The sequence below is a fragment of the Mya arenaria genome, chromosome 14 (assembly GCF_026914265.1).
Source record: "Mya arenaria isolate MELC-2E11 chromosome 14, ASM2691426v1".
NCBI classification, from domain to species: Eukaryota; Metazoa; Mollusca; class Bivalvia; order Myida; family Myidae; genus Mya; species Mya arenaria.
This window is the reverse complement of record NC_069135.1, coordinates 6,236,774-6,252,855: the sequence shown is the minus strand read 5'-3', so window position 1 is coordinate 6,252,855 and position 16,082 is coordinate 6,236,774. Positions and strand designations below refer to the sequence as shown.

The 16,082-nt window shown below is 36.9% G+C and overlaps 1 protein-coding gene and 1 long non-coding RNA gene across 2 annotated transcripts in view; both read right to left on the bottom strand.

Moving 5' to 3' along the window:
* The window catches only part of LOC128217484 (uncharacterized), an 82,688-nt gene that overhangs the window by 28,254 nt on the left and 38,352 nt on the right, over window positions 1–16,082 (bottom strand). Inside the window, exons 50-68 of the mRNA XM_052924640.1 lie at window positions 15,316–15,461; window positions 14,352–14,853; window positions 13,958–14,067; window positions 13,030–13,188; window positions 12,547–12,720; window positions 12,136–12,271; window positions 11,623–11,741; window positions 10,901–11,021; window positions 10,013–10,335; window positions 9,669–9,786; window positions 5,581–5,773; window positions 5,007–5,223; window positions 4,277–4,526; window positions 3,947–4,069; window positions 2,938–3,131; window positions 2,472–2,734; window positions 1,993–2,170; window positions 1,160–1,388; window positions 333–534 (exon numbers count right to left, since the gene is read on the bottom strand). Of these exons, the coding sequence (XP_052780600.1) occupies window positions 333–534; window positions 1,160–1,388; window positions 1,993–2,170; window positions 2,472–2,734; window positions 2,938–3,131; window positions 3,947–4,069; window positions 4,277–4,526; window positions 5,007–5,223; window positions 5,581–5,773; window positions 9,669–9,786; window positions 10,013–10,335; window positions 10,901–11,021; window positions 11,623–11,741; window positions 12,136–12,271; window positions 12,547–12,720; window positions 13,030–13,188; window positions 13,958–14,067; window positions 14,352–14,853; window positions 15,316–15,461 (3,757 nt within the window). The remainder of the gene's footprint in view (window positions 1–332; window positions 535–1,159; window positions 1,389–1,992; window positions 2,171–2,471; window positions 2,735–2,937; window positions 3,132–3,946; window positions 4,070–4,276; window positions 4,527–5,006; window positions 5,224–5,580; window positions 5,774–9,668; window positions 9,787–10,012; window positions 10,336–10,900; window positions 11,022–11,622; window positions 11,742–12,135; window positions 12,272–12,546; window positions 12,721–13,029; window positions 13,189–13,957; window positions 14,068–14,351; window positions 14,854–15,315; window positions 15,462–16,082) is intronic.
* LOC128216782 (uncharacterized) lies at window positions 6,079–9,276 on the bottom strand. The gene is made up of 4 exons (XR_008258136.1): window positions 9,117–9,276; window positions 8,005–8,099; window positions 7,659–7,784; window positions 6,079–7,479 (listed from the first exon to the last, which is right to left on the bottom strand). It is a non-coding gene; the product is annotated as an uncharacterized LOC128216782 (long non-coding RNA).

Genomic DNA, 16,082 nt, shown 5'->3' with positions numbered 1-16,082 from the left:
CAGAAGTTGTTAAGTTAAAGTTAGTACTAATTTCTTTTAGCTTGATTATGAGGAATGCTGATAGCTTATAAAATATTGCTCAAGTCATGCTTATGACTAGAAATTAATACTGGTGTCCAAATTGGAAATGTCATTAGAAAATATACCTCCTGGTGGGGATCAAAGCCACAACCTCTCGACAACATGTGCCTACCAATACTATTAGCTTAATACTATTAACAACATTCTCACTCTTTTTATTGTTAATTAAGACAACATAGTTTGTGTACTCATTACGAACAATATCAACAATAGAAACAACATGTCTGCTTTCATAACAAATACAAACATACTCTGCATTGATTTCACCATCAATCTCAATAGTTCCTGTGGCCTCCAGTTTGATGGCTCCTCCGCCATATGTTGTGTCTCCTCCAGACCCCTTCAGGGTGGGCTGCAGGAAATTGTCATATACGAGCCCTCGTGTGACCCCGGAGGAGTTGCGATTACCCCCACCTTCGCCGCTGTGACTAGCTCCGTAGTGGGGCAGGTAGCCTACAAGGGCAAATTTAACTACAGCTATTACCAGATGTGATTTATACCCCCACTACAACACCTTCTTGAAGTTAGAAGTATTACTTGGAGTGTGTTTATGTTTCTGTTTATGAATCTAGAAGTAAATACCTCAAAGCCTTTTTGTGCTCTAAACCAATAATAAGTTTTCAACTTAACAAAGGCAGTCATCGAAATTAGACTTTTGGATGAACAAGCCCGAACTCTTGTTTTATTGCATGGAATCATATTTATGAACAAGCCCTGCTAAATAAAATTCAGAATTTGAGCAAGGCCGGGAGACATTTTACCAGAGCAGGGCTTGCGGGCTTGTGCTAATTTCGACCACTGCAAAGGGCAACAAAAAAAAACTGCAGCCAGAGTTATGGTGGAGTCTTAGTCGCAACTGAGCTGGGCCTCTTAGCTTAATATTTTTCTAAGTTTCTTTTAAACTTGCAAGCAAATAATTACACAAGCAAACAAACAAAAAGATACAGACTATTATCAAATGGTTGTAAAATTTTACTTGAAAATTGATGCTTTGGAACATTTTATTTCATTATTGAAAAAAGCAAGCTTTAGTTAAAGAATTATTCTAATGAAAACAAAGCTTAAATCTCCAACCCACCATCTCCGTTCATTATCTCCCCCCTCTCAGCAAGGTTGATCTGTCCCCCCTCCTCTATAGTGGCACTGTCTGTACTAATGTATAGTTCTGAAGCCTCAATGGTACCGGAAGGGGCTATGTAAAGTGAACTCAGGTAAAGCTGGTACCGAACATCCTTTGTCATGTCTAGGACACCCTCAGCCATGATGTTCACTGTGGAGATGGTGAACTTGGCAGCCTCTTTGCTACCCTGTGTAAAAATACTAGATACTATTCATCACATTTTTAATATACAGTTACATCAAGAATAAAAACAGAGGACAGTGGGAACTTTTCCCATTGAATTCAAAATGCCCCCATTTAAATCCCATCCTCGGGGCACTTAGTGTGCTGCAAACTTCAATTAACAGCTTTGCCCGAATTGGGCCATGAATGTGTTGAGTTTCAAACAGTATCAGTATAGATTCAATGGCAGCTTAATGACCAAAGAAACGTTGAAGAAGCTTTGACAACCAAGAATGTTGGCAACAATTTCCATGATACTGTTTTTGTGAAGATTAATTTAAATTAATTCAGAATAATTGTTTATCATAGTAACTATTTGTTCTACATCGCTAGGTGCTTTTAAGTGATTTTTTTTAATTGTAGGTGCACTAATTCAATCTTTCTGTCCTTGTTTTATCATAAGTTTAGTTTGGCAACTTATCCAAATGGCTGTAGTGAAACAAATCCATAACCCTATTTCGGGATCTCAAGACCGAAAATGCTTTGAACAATGTCTAGAGCCCAAATATGGAATCCAGTCTTCAATTACTTTCTCTCAACATATTCCAATACTATTATCAGTCTCAAACCTGTGATTTGCTTGTAGAAGTCAGTGTAAGCGTTGACTTGGCCAGGGTGAGCTCAGTGATTCCTCCGAGTGTGCCATGAACAGTACTGTTACTGTTGATCAATTTCACCTTTGATGGCATGGACAGTTGGCCACCAACATATACCTCTGCATTGGCTGGGAAGTACAGGTCTATGGCTCTGGAAAAAAACAGCAATTTCTTAAGATATATTCATATATGCCACACATACAATCATACAGCATTGAGGAATATATAAATGGAGCTGCTAAATTGAATATTTTTATACCAAGTAATTTTATTAATCATTACTTTCATTTCATCAAATAATTTAAAGACGTAAAGTGCCATTGACAAAAAAATGAATAAAAAAATTAGTATTTCTCAGACAAAACCTTACCACAAGTTCAGTTTAATTAAACTTCATGAGAACAAAGACTACAAATCAACAACAAAGAAAAAACAAGCCAAACTACACCTACTTGACATTAAATGTCTGATAAGGTCCAACATGGATGGTCCCAAGGTTCTCTTTATTAGTCACAAAGCCCTCTCCAAAGAAGCCCTCAGTCTGGAAATTGAACCCAGGAGAATCGGGGCTGTCTACAGGCTCCAGGGCTAGATGTGCTCCATTCAAAAGGTACAGTTTATCCACAATCAGAGAGCCTGAACTTGGGAACACGATCCAGGTTCGTCCAAAGTCCCTGTTTGCCACTCCTGATGAGGTGTAGGTCTCAATGGCTTGCTGAAATGCAACATTTAATATATAGGCTATACATGCTTAAAATGCATTTACTTACTTCATGTTAAAAACATTACTACACTACATCAAAGTATTCCACTCCTCCATATATTTTGTTTTAAATTGACTTGTTTCACTTGAACTATCCTATATGAAACCATGGAAGAACAATCATTGTATTAAATGAATATTCCTGACAAGCTTACTTGTCCAGTGTATGGCTCCTTGTTATCCACATAGAGAAGTGTCTTGGTAAGTGCAGCAACCAACACTGTGCCCGCTCCACCTGGGCAGTGGCTAGACCTGCCCCCGTAAGCTTTCCATTTGCCGGTAAACTGAGAGGAGGTAGTGTAGGTAATGGCAACACGCCCACCTCCACCCCCACCTGTTGTTGATGTGCCTGAAAATAGCAGATATATATCACCACAGAGCAGTTTCTAGCTTGAAAATAGCAGATATATATCACCACAGAGAAGTTTCTGGCCTGAAAATAGCAGATATATTACCACAGGACATTTTCTAAACTGAAAATAGCAGATATATATCATCACAGAGAAGTTTCTGGCCTGAAAATAGCAGATATATATCACCACAGGAGATTTTCTAAACTGAAAATAACAGATATATATCATCAGAGAGTAGTTTCTGGCCTGAAAATAGCTGATATATATCATCACAGAGCAGTTTCTGGTCTGAAAATAGCAGATATATATCATCACAGAGAAGTTTCTGGCCTGAAAATAGCAGATATATATCACCACAGGAGATTTTCTAAACTGAAAATAACAGATATATATCATTAGAGAGTAGTTTCTGGCCTGAAAATAGCTGATATATATCATCACAGAGCAGTTTCTGGTCTGAAAATAGCAGATACATATAATCACAGAGCAGTTTCTGGCCTGAAAATAGAAGACATCTATCATCACAAACCAGTTTCTTGGCAAGTTCCCCCAAAAAATACAAATCTTTGGCATTAAAGTTTGGTCAAAAATAAAATTCAGTCTTCAGCCACACCAATCTTGTTTATTTCCATTAGTTGATCACAATATACAAATTTAATAAATCAAATGGAACTTTCTACACTTTCTTAAATGGTGTCAAGTTAATTGCTGGTTAAAATACAATCTTTTTTACAAAGGACCGTGACACATATGCCAGCATAATGAATCAACTTTTTTCTTAATGAGGAGACAAGCTAAAAACAACACCTACCATCTCCCCCATTAGCAGTGACCTTGCCCTTGCCGTTGAAATGTTGAGTGTTGAGTATGATGCTCCCACCGCTGGCTCCTCCAGCTTGGTCAGTGCCTCTCTCTCCATTACTGCTTATCACACCTGGTGTAGAAAGTATGATGTTCAGATATCAATTATCCAAAACAATAAGGGGTATTGGATGAAAGTAAACTTAGCCATCTTCAAATTATTTTGCTGAGTTTTTAATAGGCTAGACAAGGAAACAGGTATCAATATGGAATAATGTTGAACTGTATTGAGACATCACCAAAGGCTGACACCATGAGAACACAAGGGCATCAAGCTTACCATCCACATAGGCAGTACCAGAGATGTCCAATCTGATTACACCACCGCCCTTGGTCACTACTGTAGAGACAAAGTCTTCAAAGTATCCATTACTGCCGGCCTGGGCAGGGACCTCTACATTCCCATAAAACATGCCACCCCCAGAAGCTATTGTCTCGTCTGTGTAGTTTGTGGCCTTCCCTCCCTGGCCTCCATGTCCAGCTCCTCGCCCAGAAAGACCTACACCAGGGCCTCCATCAGAGTGAACAGCCTGGCAGTAAAATACATATTTACACATAAGTAAGATAAGAATATGATGGTTTATGCAAGATCTTTTATGTGCTGAATTAAACATCAGCAGTGGTGTTTTTCTGGCTATTTTATCCCAAATTTGACCCCATTCCCTCTTAAACGTTTTGTTTTCCCCAAATGTGAAAATGAAATTTCATATGTAATATTTTGAAAAAGTGAACAAAAACAAAATGTATATTTAATATGGACCAACAACCCATCTTTGTTTGTAAAAGTTGTATTCTAGACAACATTGTTATTTTCAGTTGTAGTTGTCAAATGACACGCTTTTCCAAAACAGAAAGGTTGTCCCCTTCCCCCCAAAGAAACTGGTAAAAACTTAATTACAAAATATCCGACACATATGATAGACCTAGAGAAAATCATCTACACAATAAGGTGGTGATCAATATTTAACCAGATTTAATAAAATCCCTGAGCAATTGACAAACACATAAACCTGTGCATCTGCAGAGAAGTAAGCAGAGTCTTCAATCTTGAGTGTGGTAGCTTCAATGATCACATTGTCAACCTCAACCAGTCCCCCGCTCTCCACTATGAATTCTGTCCCTACAAGTTTCATGCCACGCCCCTCTGTCTCTATCTTTAGGGTCCCACCCCCCTTCACTGTCACACTGATGAAACTGATCTCAGGAATGGACGATGATGTGTCTGGTCTGAAATGAAAGAATGGTCTGATTTGATGTTTGTAAAATATGGATGTTACTTCATGCCCCCACCCATCTGTCTCAATTGTCCGGGTCCAGGCCCTCCTCACTTTCACACTTCAAAACTAATCTAGGGAATATAGGGGAATGTATCTGGTCTGAAAACATCAATATTTTGTCATTACTTTTCTTAGCAATGCAAAGACATAGTAGGTAATAATCGTATTGGAAGTCACCTTATGTTTGATGTGTCATCATAATCAACAGGCTTCCACATCATTAAACCCTTCCTTAGTCAACATAGTTATTAAAGTATGCTCGTAAACAACCAAAAGAAAAACAACCAAGTAGGAGCAAAATGTGTACCTTAGAATCATGACACCATTGGGTCCAATGACGAGGTGCTCCACCCCACTAAGGATTCCCTCATTCTCGATAGTGATACCCTTAACATTAAGGGTCTGTTCAGCCAACATGGTCCCCAGATCATATACAAAGATACCAAACTCAAGCTCGGGGCTGTCTTGTGGTAGGCTGGTCGATATCCGCTGGTACGGACCTGATACAGAAAATATGTTGATTTATACATGTCTAATAGAAAATTTGTTAAACAGCTCAGCATATGTGACCAGTCACGGGATTTTTGGCCCGAAACCACTTTTTGGGCGAAAATGAGATATGAGTAATTTCTGACTGTACTATTCTTTAGGATAAAAATACTGAAAAGAAAATTCAAAAATTCCTATTTTTAACGAAATTATGACAAAAACTAGAAGGGCACTTGGTTAAGAAACAGCTGGAAATTCGGTAAAGTTCAAAAATTTATTGAAACATTTGTATTCACAGATGCAATAAATATTCATCACTACAATATAAACATTTCCCACATTATAACGACAACAATATATTTTCAAAACCATTCTAAATTATTATTGAGAAAATAAATGAAAATTAATTGGTTACCATGGCAACCTTTATTGAAAAGGGCGTTTTGGGGTTAAATTTGCATTTAAATATACAATAAATGCCATATGAAGCATTCAATAATAATTGATCTGTTAATTGATATCCTCAAACCTTACTGTAAATGGTGTATGTATTTGACATAAAAAAATCCGAATAAATAAAAACTGTTCGCCAAGTACCGTAGTTTATTGGCAATTTTTCACAATAAATTGACATTAGGTTGGAACTTGCACCTAATACAAACCAATGTATATCTAGAAGTTAAAGTATGTTACCCCTGTAATTTACTATAATTTATCTTATTTGAATGGTATTTAAGAGTTTGTTTTTTATCCTGGTTACCATGGCAACAGGCCACAAACATGATTATAATCACACCAACTTTACCAATTTACCTCAAATGTGATTTTTTGTATAGTCATTCATTGCTCATAAACCATGAAATGGTAGTATAGATACTCTTAATTTAATAAACATAACAATCCTACACAATTTACACTATTGTAAAATTAGATCAGTTAATAAATGGGCACATTTACATTTTACAAAAATGAAAACAATTTATGTAACATACTAACTACTTAGCATGTACACGTCATTATGTAGTTTCAAGAGGTATGCAATTGGTCACATTAGTACATGACAAATTATATTTTCGATGCTTATTCATAGGTAAACGTTAAAGCTGAATTTTTTATAGGGTTCAGGAAGGTTTTAAAAATAAAGATATTGAAGAAAAACTGAAAGGTTGCTAAGGTACATTTTATCAGGCTGTGAAGTAACTAATATTGACAAACTATACTATAAATGTCTTCAACTCAAGCATTTATAGGCTTCAACTGCCAGATTGTTTTAAGTTTGTATTAATAATAAACATATAGTGGTCTACATTATGGCAAAGGGCTCTACCAACAAAAGACAGGGTGTAGCACCCTTCTATCAATCATTTGCTAAAACCACAGTTTTTCACTCAAAATCACTGGTAGCTTCATTTCACATGAACATGTTTCTATTGAATTAATAACTGTCAATAAAATATTGATGCACGTTTTCATCAGCTCAGTAACGGGCTCATTCTTAAATCTTATATTTAGTTTATAAATATCACATATCAGTATATTAGTGTTTTCACTTATTTAAAGGATCAGAGCCTTTTTGCATTAAGTCCTTTTAGTTGGATGCGTTCAGGGTACTCCCCAAGGAAAAGCCATTGTTGTGGGCTTGTCAATTTTAACTTCAATCTCACTGTCCTTGGCATGCTCTCTCATGAATGCACTCACTGGGTTGTTAGCTGAAGTTCTGCAAAATAATGTTCATATATGTACATTACTTAGTGTTTGGAATAAATTATGCAAATTAACTTGAACATCAAAACTCACATCTGAATAAAATGGACAAAATATCTAAAATTGTTTTTGACTTATTTCATAGATATACATACACAGGCAGTGATACAGTCTATAATACTTTTGTTATACCTGAAGTGATGATATTTCCTCAAGTTTGGAATGGACTTCAGGGGTCACTTGGTGTACTCCAACCAGTCAAAGAATATAACCAGTTTGCCAAGGTCATCAATCCACAAAGTGCTGCCTCCATTTGGTCTGAATAAATAAACATGTTGTTTATATTATGATATAATACCTATTGTTTTAACACAAGCTTTCTTTTACATAATAAGGTATTATAACCAACTTCAGTGTTTAAAAAAAGTACCAAATGTCAATATTTATATACACAAAATCCTTTAATTTGGCTTTAAATCAACATTTAAAGCACCAAAATTTAATACAAAACAAAAACAACAACATTCTTACAACTTACCTTCCACAGACCAAATCTCACACAAGACTGAACTTTATGTCACCTGCTTCCATTTAAGTAAATGCTGTGTCTCTCCCTTCAGAATACATCAGACCCTTAAACATAGAATTAAATACAATTTATTGAATTGATTGCCTTCAATCCATGACATTTAGAGAATAAAGAGAACAGATTTAAGCCCAACTATTTTTATAAGACTAATGCATATTTTGAGATTTCTGATTACTTGTATTGAAAAAATAATAAATGTTACATTGTTATGTCATTCTAATGTTCTCATGTGTCAATATGCATTCCAAGCAGGGCACTCCTGCTGTGCCTAGTATAGGTAGAAGACCTGCTCGGCATAGTCAAAGCTGTAATGGATTGTTGTTCTATGTACAGCAGGTGCTTGACCTAAAATTCACATTTGATCATAATGTTCTAAAAATATGTATTTACAGAAATACAAATCTTTAACTGTTTATAGTTGGGGTGATGCCCCGGCAGATCAACATGTACACAATATTGCATGCCAAAGAAATTTCCTGTTAGTCTGAATGTCATGCATACTCAAAAAGCAGCTTGCAGCTACAGTCATTAATATTGGTCCTGGCTTTTAGAGTATTGTGCTCTTATTCTATATAAACATTTCCCCCATCTGCATTAGTCTATTATTTTCATAATCATCATGATCATCTTCATCATAACAGAAATTTATTTCAAAGTACCTGAACCTCATGAGATTGTATGTTATGCACATAAATCAACATTGCAAAAAAAAAGTTCATCTACAACTTTAAATTCATCAACATAGCTAAAAAGACAGTTAAACTGCAACTCAAAATTAATTCGTAAAATCCATCAATAATTGTATTGATAGTTGGCCGCGGTAAGATGATGAAAAATTGATTATGTCCTTTTTCAGTCATCATAAGTATGCAAAAAGAGAATATCTGCTGGATTTTGATCTGTTGACATTTTCAATGTCAGACTGTCAAATTTCACTTCCGCTTTCTTTTCCTGCGATCAATTTCCATTCATTTGACCGAATTTAGAATATATTGCATTGCATTAAAGATATACACATTTGTGAAATTAAATGCTCAAACAATGAAACTAATTTTACTTACCAACAAATTCCTAATTTGATGTAAATGCCTTTGGTTCAGCTTGATCTACATCCTCAAATTTGGGTCAAAAAATAGCTCATGACAACTACGGGAGATAACACCAAAAGTAATAAACAATACGAAAGAAAGTGGTTAAAAAACACTATTTCTATGAACATTACATTGTAAAGAATATATTTGACTGAACAATCTAGGGTGACAAATTGTTTAATGGTTGTTTTTACGATAAAAACTTTATTACTTTCTTATTTTTTACGCTTTAACTTTGCGCACGTTTTTCTCGAAATCGAGGCTATCGGTTTCGGGCCAAAAGTCTCATGACGCGTCACATATGTCAAGATATTGGGCTGTCTGTAGTAAGACTGGTCACCGTTTGCTTGTAACCACTTAACAAACAATATGGGTGATGCTGTGTATTGGTATAGGGATAGGCAACTGACGTAAAGGGGCCAGAAATCATCAAGGTCAATCTTGAAATTTGGTTACACAAATATCTAATGGAGCAATCGCTTCAAGTCAGTGGTAAAACTCTTCTTTGACTGGTGTACCTACCAACATGCCACTTTCCAGACTTATTCCCAAGGGATTTTTTCACTGTGACAGTCTGTGTGTAAGCCTCATTGTTGAGTCGGTAAAGGGCCAGCTGGGCTTGTCCACTCAATGTCACCTCCTTTAATAAGCAAAAATCAGGCAGTTTTACCATCTCATAGATAAATCAGGAAGGTATTTGCTGTACTTTACAAAAATATAGCCAATTTCGGAATTATTTCTTCCTATTAATACTTCTTCATGAAAATGACAGTATGATTCTGAAAGCAGAATAAACAAAACATTCTTAATGAGTATTTTTTAAAATAATTATAAAAATCACAGTACTAAATACATCAACCACTCACATCAAAGACATGTTCATGTGAGTCCCCTTCGTCAAACAGCCAAGTGTGGAAACTGAGCTGCCCCTTGTGAGTCCTGGTCAGCAGGTCCCAATCAATGGTGGGATCCAGTGGAGTACAAACGTCCTCGTTATCTACAAACAGCTTCTTTGTGCCATCATCTAAGTCTTGTTTGAGGAGTATTCCTGCTCCGCCACACTCGTAGCCTCTTCCTCCATAGACTTTAGCCACGCCGGAGAATGCAGAGTCATCATTGAAGTTGAGAGAGACACGCCCTCCTGCCCCACCACCTCCCAAACAGTTGGAATCTGAGGTGTTTGCTGAATCTGAAATGGAGATGCTCATAACTATCAGTTAAAAGCTTTTAAATAGTGCTCTGATTTTTTAAAGTATTTGTTACTGGAATCTTTTATAACAATTTATTTTATGAACATTAAAATTAAAAAAAACAAAGAACAAAGAAACAAGTAACATAAAACATGAAGAAATATAGGATGTTTTAGGAGTTGCCATTAAATAATAAAAAAAAACACAAGCAAGCTTTGAAAAACTTATAAAGCAATTGTTTGATGAAAGTTTGCATATATGTAGAATTCTCTTTATTACCGGGGTACATAAAACACCATAAAAAATGACAAACTTCTGTTAACAAACTGAAAGCTAAATTGTTCTGCTGAAATTATTCAATTTAAGTTATATTACATTAGTGTAATACAAAAAATATGTAAAGTGTTATGTGATAAAAAGATATTTAAAAACAGAAATTTCATAAAAATCTGTATGGTTAATGAACCATTTATTAATATCTCAAGTCTGCCCTGACCAATGACTGGATGTGAGTCTCACTTGCTTTAATGTAACTTGACAAACTGGTAGTCCAAAAGCACTAACCTGATGCATTAGATGATAAGGAAGACTCATTTAAGCTGGGAGACACTCCGGATGTATCAAAACTGCTGCCCGCTGATCCTCCATTGGCATATATGGTTCCATCTCCTGACAGGGTGTTCACCTGCATGGGGTGAATAATTCAACATTTGCAATCGGAATGATTTTTGAAATTGAAAAATTGCAAACAGTGTTACATACAGACTTTTAAATTAACAAAATAAGTTTAAACAATCATTTCGTCAAGCAGGCTTTTAACCCCTATTACTTTTAACCTTGACAATGTTTTGGGTTATGTTAAAAAGTAGGGATATGCAGCAATGCCTAAGCAACAATGGCTTCAATAAAACAAAGGCAAATGCAACACCTGGACTTCTTTTAAACCAACATAACACATGATCAATGCAGAATTGAATCCTTTATACTTTGAAGGTAAAAATTAATGTTGTTAATGCTACATCTTACCCCCGCCCCCGCCCCCACCACCTTACTCTGGGAAAGCATCAGGCTCTCTGCTAGCATGCTGGCAGCACTTTTGCCTTTTGCTCCATCTACACTACACTAAACAGATCTAGTACCTACCACAATGTTGACACTGCCAGCCACCCCTCCCTCACTCACACTCGAGAGAGCATCTCCATCAGTACCTAACAGCTTTATTACTCTATCAAAATTTCACGAGAGAAAAAAGGCACCTTCAACATCTACACTTAACTAGCACCTACCACAATGTAGACACTGCCAGCCGCCCCTCCCCCACCCCGGGGACCGAGAGCATCTCCGCCTGTAACTCTTAGTTCTCCATCAAGCATCAGGTTGTCTGCTAGCAGCTCTATTACTCCACCTGTACAATATAATATAGATTGAGCTACTTTTTTGATAACAGCTAGACGTTCATGCTCACTGCAGGTGGTAATGCAAGATAAAATGTGGTATGTGTATCAAGTTCATGGATTGAACTAATACATGTTCAACTTTTACCCAAGAAATCATACTTTTATAAATGAATGACATTCAAACACATTTTCACCTTAAAACACAGCATTAATTTTCTTTTATTTAAAAAATCAATTTTAAATTCCTTTTTCTTAAAACTCAAACTTAGTTCACTTAATTTTCATCCCAGTACCAATTAACAGCTGGGCTAGTAAACAACTGGCGGTTTATCCTGATAGGATCGAGGCGGAGTCACCTAAACTAGGCCTTGAAATTTACATTTGTAAAGTTGAAATACTCACCTCCCTTCCCTCCCAGCTGTATGGGGCTGATGGAACATCGGTGATCTGACAAGGACCCTCCCCCTGATCCTCCGCTTCCTCCATACTGACGGGGCTCGTAGATGGAGCCCTCGGATGGTGGTGGGCCCACATAATCCTGTACGATAAGGGTGAAATATATATGATTTGAATTCATTTTGTTCCCAATCATAGCAGCACATAGGTCATTTAAGATAAATTACCTTCCGCACTGACCTTACGCTTCCTCCCAACTGATGGTCCTGCAGATGTGGGAAACCATCACCAATAGAATGAATGCACACTGTAATTGACAGTTCACATGTGTGGCATATTATACATTCATTGACAAGACATCTCTTGGTCTAGATTATGCTGCACTAGAGGAGAGTATCAGAGAAACCAAATACCCACCTGTATTGAGCCTTGACCCCCTGCGGCCCCGCTTCCTCCTCCTGACCCTCCCCCTGCGTCTGTGGACACTCCGTCTTGGTCTAGATTGACAGGGGCAGAGAAACTTGAGTTGATCATGCTGGCGGACTCAATCTGGATTGTGGCCCCTGTTGCATCTATCTTAACCCAGGAGGCCTGCAAGAGTTAATTCAACAGAATCTACTGGAGTGTTCAGAAATCTCACAAGCCGTTCACTTATTTATCAAAAGAAATACAGTGCCTCTTCTCAAGGATGAGAAAGGCAGAAGGTATTATCAAAGAGTGCATAAGATTTTAAAAGAAAATCATTTGTAGGAATACATTAGGAACACAGAACTGGTTGATACATATTAGTAAAAAAATATTTAAGTTCGCCATTTGTAGAACTGTGAGCAGCACTCAACTCCAAACTAACACATCTTAAACTTAAGTGTGAATTAGCCTGTTTATACATTGAATCATTACCTCAATAGTTGCACCTGCATTAAGCCTGATGTTGGACCCGATCTTGAGTATAAGTGACGGAGAATGTTCGTCGATATATGCTGAGGAGATCTTACCGTCTGCAAACACCTCAACTGTGTCAAAGGCTAATGTCTGCTTGCTGTACCCACTTGTGTAGCCCTGGATAGTTAAGGAAGGCATGTAATTAACATAAACGTTATTCAAGGTAAGCATACAGTGTAACTAGAGAGTGCTTTTTTGAGAAAGTGCTCGTCTACCCACTGTGCAATCATTGCTGAGAAATTATCAATGATGGACATAAAATTGTACTTTTGGATTGGAGACGAAACAACAAGGAACTATTCACCTGTATACAATAGTGATCCTAGATTGTTTTTCACCTGAAGGTCATTGTGACTTGACCTACTGACCTTAAAATCAATATGGTCATCTACTAATCATGACCAACTTGCATACAAGTATGCAGTTCCTTGGCCAAAGGGTTCTTAAGTTATTGCGCGGAAACCATTGTTTCACCTTTTTTCACATTTGAACTTTAGATCTAAAAATCATTTATTAGTCATGACCAACTGGCATACCAAGTATGAACTTCCTGGGTCAAAGTAATTCTAAAGCTATTAAGCAGAAACGAAATGTTACATACAAACAGACTGACTAACTTGAGGGACAAGGCACAAGCAATATGGTTTACCATGAATGGGGGAGACATTAAACACTGCAATATATAGCAAAATCAGCATTAACCAACTGCTTCTAGAATTACATTTTAAGTATATTTCTCTAACTTATAAAAAGAACAACTTTTCTATCTAGCATTTCTTCCTATTTCTTTTTTATTTTCTTTATCAAAGCTCAGTTTCAGTTGTAAATGATTTCAACAGATTTAACTCTAAAAAGTCAAACAAAGCTTAAAAATACAATTTCTCACATTTTCTCCAATCAGGAAGTTAACTCCTTGTCCCAAACTGAGTTTCTGCACACCTTCTATCTGACCATCAATGTAGATGTCCGTATACTTCAGGTCTTGGAAGTAAAGGTCTGAAACACAATTACAAACTGCATGGTCAAAATCAAGTATTTCATACCATACAAAGACAAAAGCTTATTTCGTTGTAAATGTTCTCTAAATAGAGCATCACAGAGCAAATGCCAAGGTTTGTTATGTTAATGTTTATCTTTTTAATAAAAAAGGGGCATAACATGATAACTTGACAATTATTAAAGTCAGAGGCCCTTTAAACTCTTTAAACTTTAATGAAATGCTTATAATCAAGTTGATCAAGGTTCCACTTTATACAATCTGTTGGTAATGATTATCTAACCCTGTGGCAGTTCTATGGTAGCAGCATCATACACCCTGAACGATGCTGGTATTGGGCTGTCACTGTTCACAATCTGCACCTTCTGGTCTACAGATGTGTGCACCATGCCACTTAAGTCTCCGTGAAGGTAAAGGATTTTAACATCAACATCAGCTGAGTCGGATGTCTTTTTAAAGGCTAGGTGGCCATCGCCATTGATATACACATGATCAAATGTCATATCTTCAGCGTCATCGCCAGACTGGGTGATGACATAAGACCGGCAGCTATCAGCAGTTTTGTTTGTGATGTAGATATCTTTTGGCACTGCATTATCATTGTCAATTGTGAGAGAAGATTCCAGCAATCCTTCACTGTTGGGTGCCCGTACAAAGACAGTACCCGATCCGCCACTCTCCGAGAAGCTCTTTCCTCCCTGTATCTTATATTGTCCGCGGTAGTTGTTTGTGGAGTTTGAGACCCAAATCCCGACACGACCACCGCCACCACCACCTCCAGCTCTCTGTTAATGGTAGGGACAAACATGAAAGGTAAGTATGATATCAGAATAATAACTTACTTAACTTGAAAGTATAAGTCAAGGACAGACTACGATTGAAAAACAACACCGCCAGGAGTTTCAACCTCACTTCATGCAATGTTTCTTTGATGACTTGCTCATTAATAATTTATGAGGCCACACCCAATTGATGTTTTGTTCTATTGATTTACTGCATCTATATTACTATTGAATATAAAAATAATATATTTTTATTGGGCTCCTCCTTTTTTCTATCCCAAATAGGAGAAAAAAATGCTAAAAATAGTTTGCGAAGTCATGTTACATTCTGTTACAACTTCCAAACGACTGAAAAAGGAATAGAAAATGAATATTTCGTGGGTTGAAACCTCCAACTTCGCCTAATCCTGTGCTTTTTTCAGCCAAAATAATTAACTTAAATGAAATTGTTGTTGCCAAATTTACCTCTTCAAAAATGTAGTCGTTCTTGCAAACAAATTCCATCCAGGTGTACCCAGCTTGACACTGGAGACATCGTCGACTGGAGTCACAATTGGCACAGCCGGGTACACATGCACCGGCTCCACCCTTGACTGATATCAGACCAGTACCTGTTAAACAAAGTCCAACACTTGTAAAACTGTCATAAATTTTGTCAAAATTAACACTGGATACAGTTAGAATATCCCAAACCCATTATACATGCATGAGCCCCTACTTTGGCTGATTTGCAGTGCCTAGTGAAGAGAATGAGACCCTCATTGCTTTTGTCAACATTACGGAGACTTGTTTGTCTTGAACCACACAGGTCGAAATAAACACAAGCCAACAAGCCCTGCACTTGTAAAATGTCCTCCAGGCTTGCTCAAATTCTGAATTTTATATAGCAGGGCTTGTTAAAAAATTTGATGCCAAGCAATAGTATAAGAATTTGGGCTTGTTCATCCAAAAATCTAATTTCAATGACTGGAATCACAGTAAACACACTCCAAGTGGGAAACATACAACAAACCAGCTCCTGGGGAAGAAATTAAAGAGTGTGAGGATAAACATAGCCTAACTACACTTGAGATTTCATCAATCAGAGTCACACTTACCACTTACTGAGCATCTTACCCAGCTTTGACTAACATGCAACCCATACTTTGGAATGCATATTGCATAGATAGATTTGAACAACCATCTTGCATATTGCATAGACAAATTTGAACAACCAGCTTGATGAAAATTTC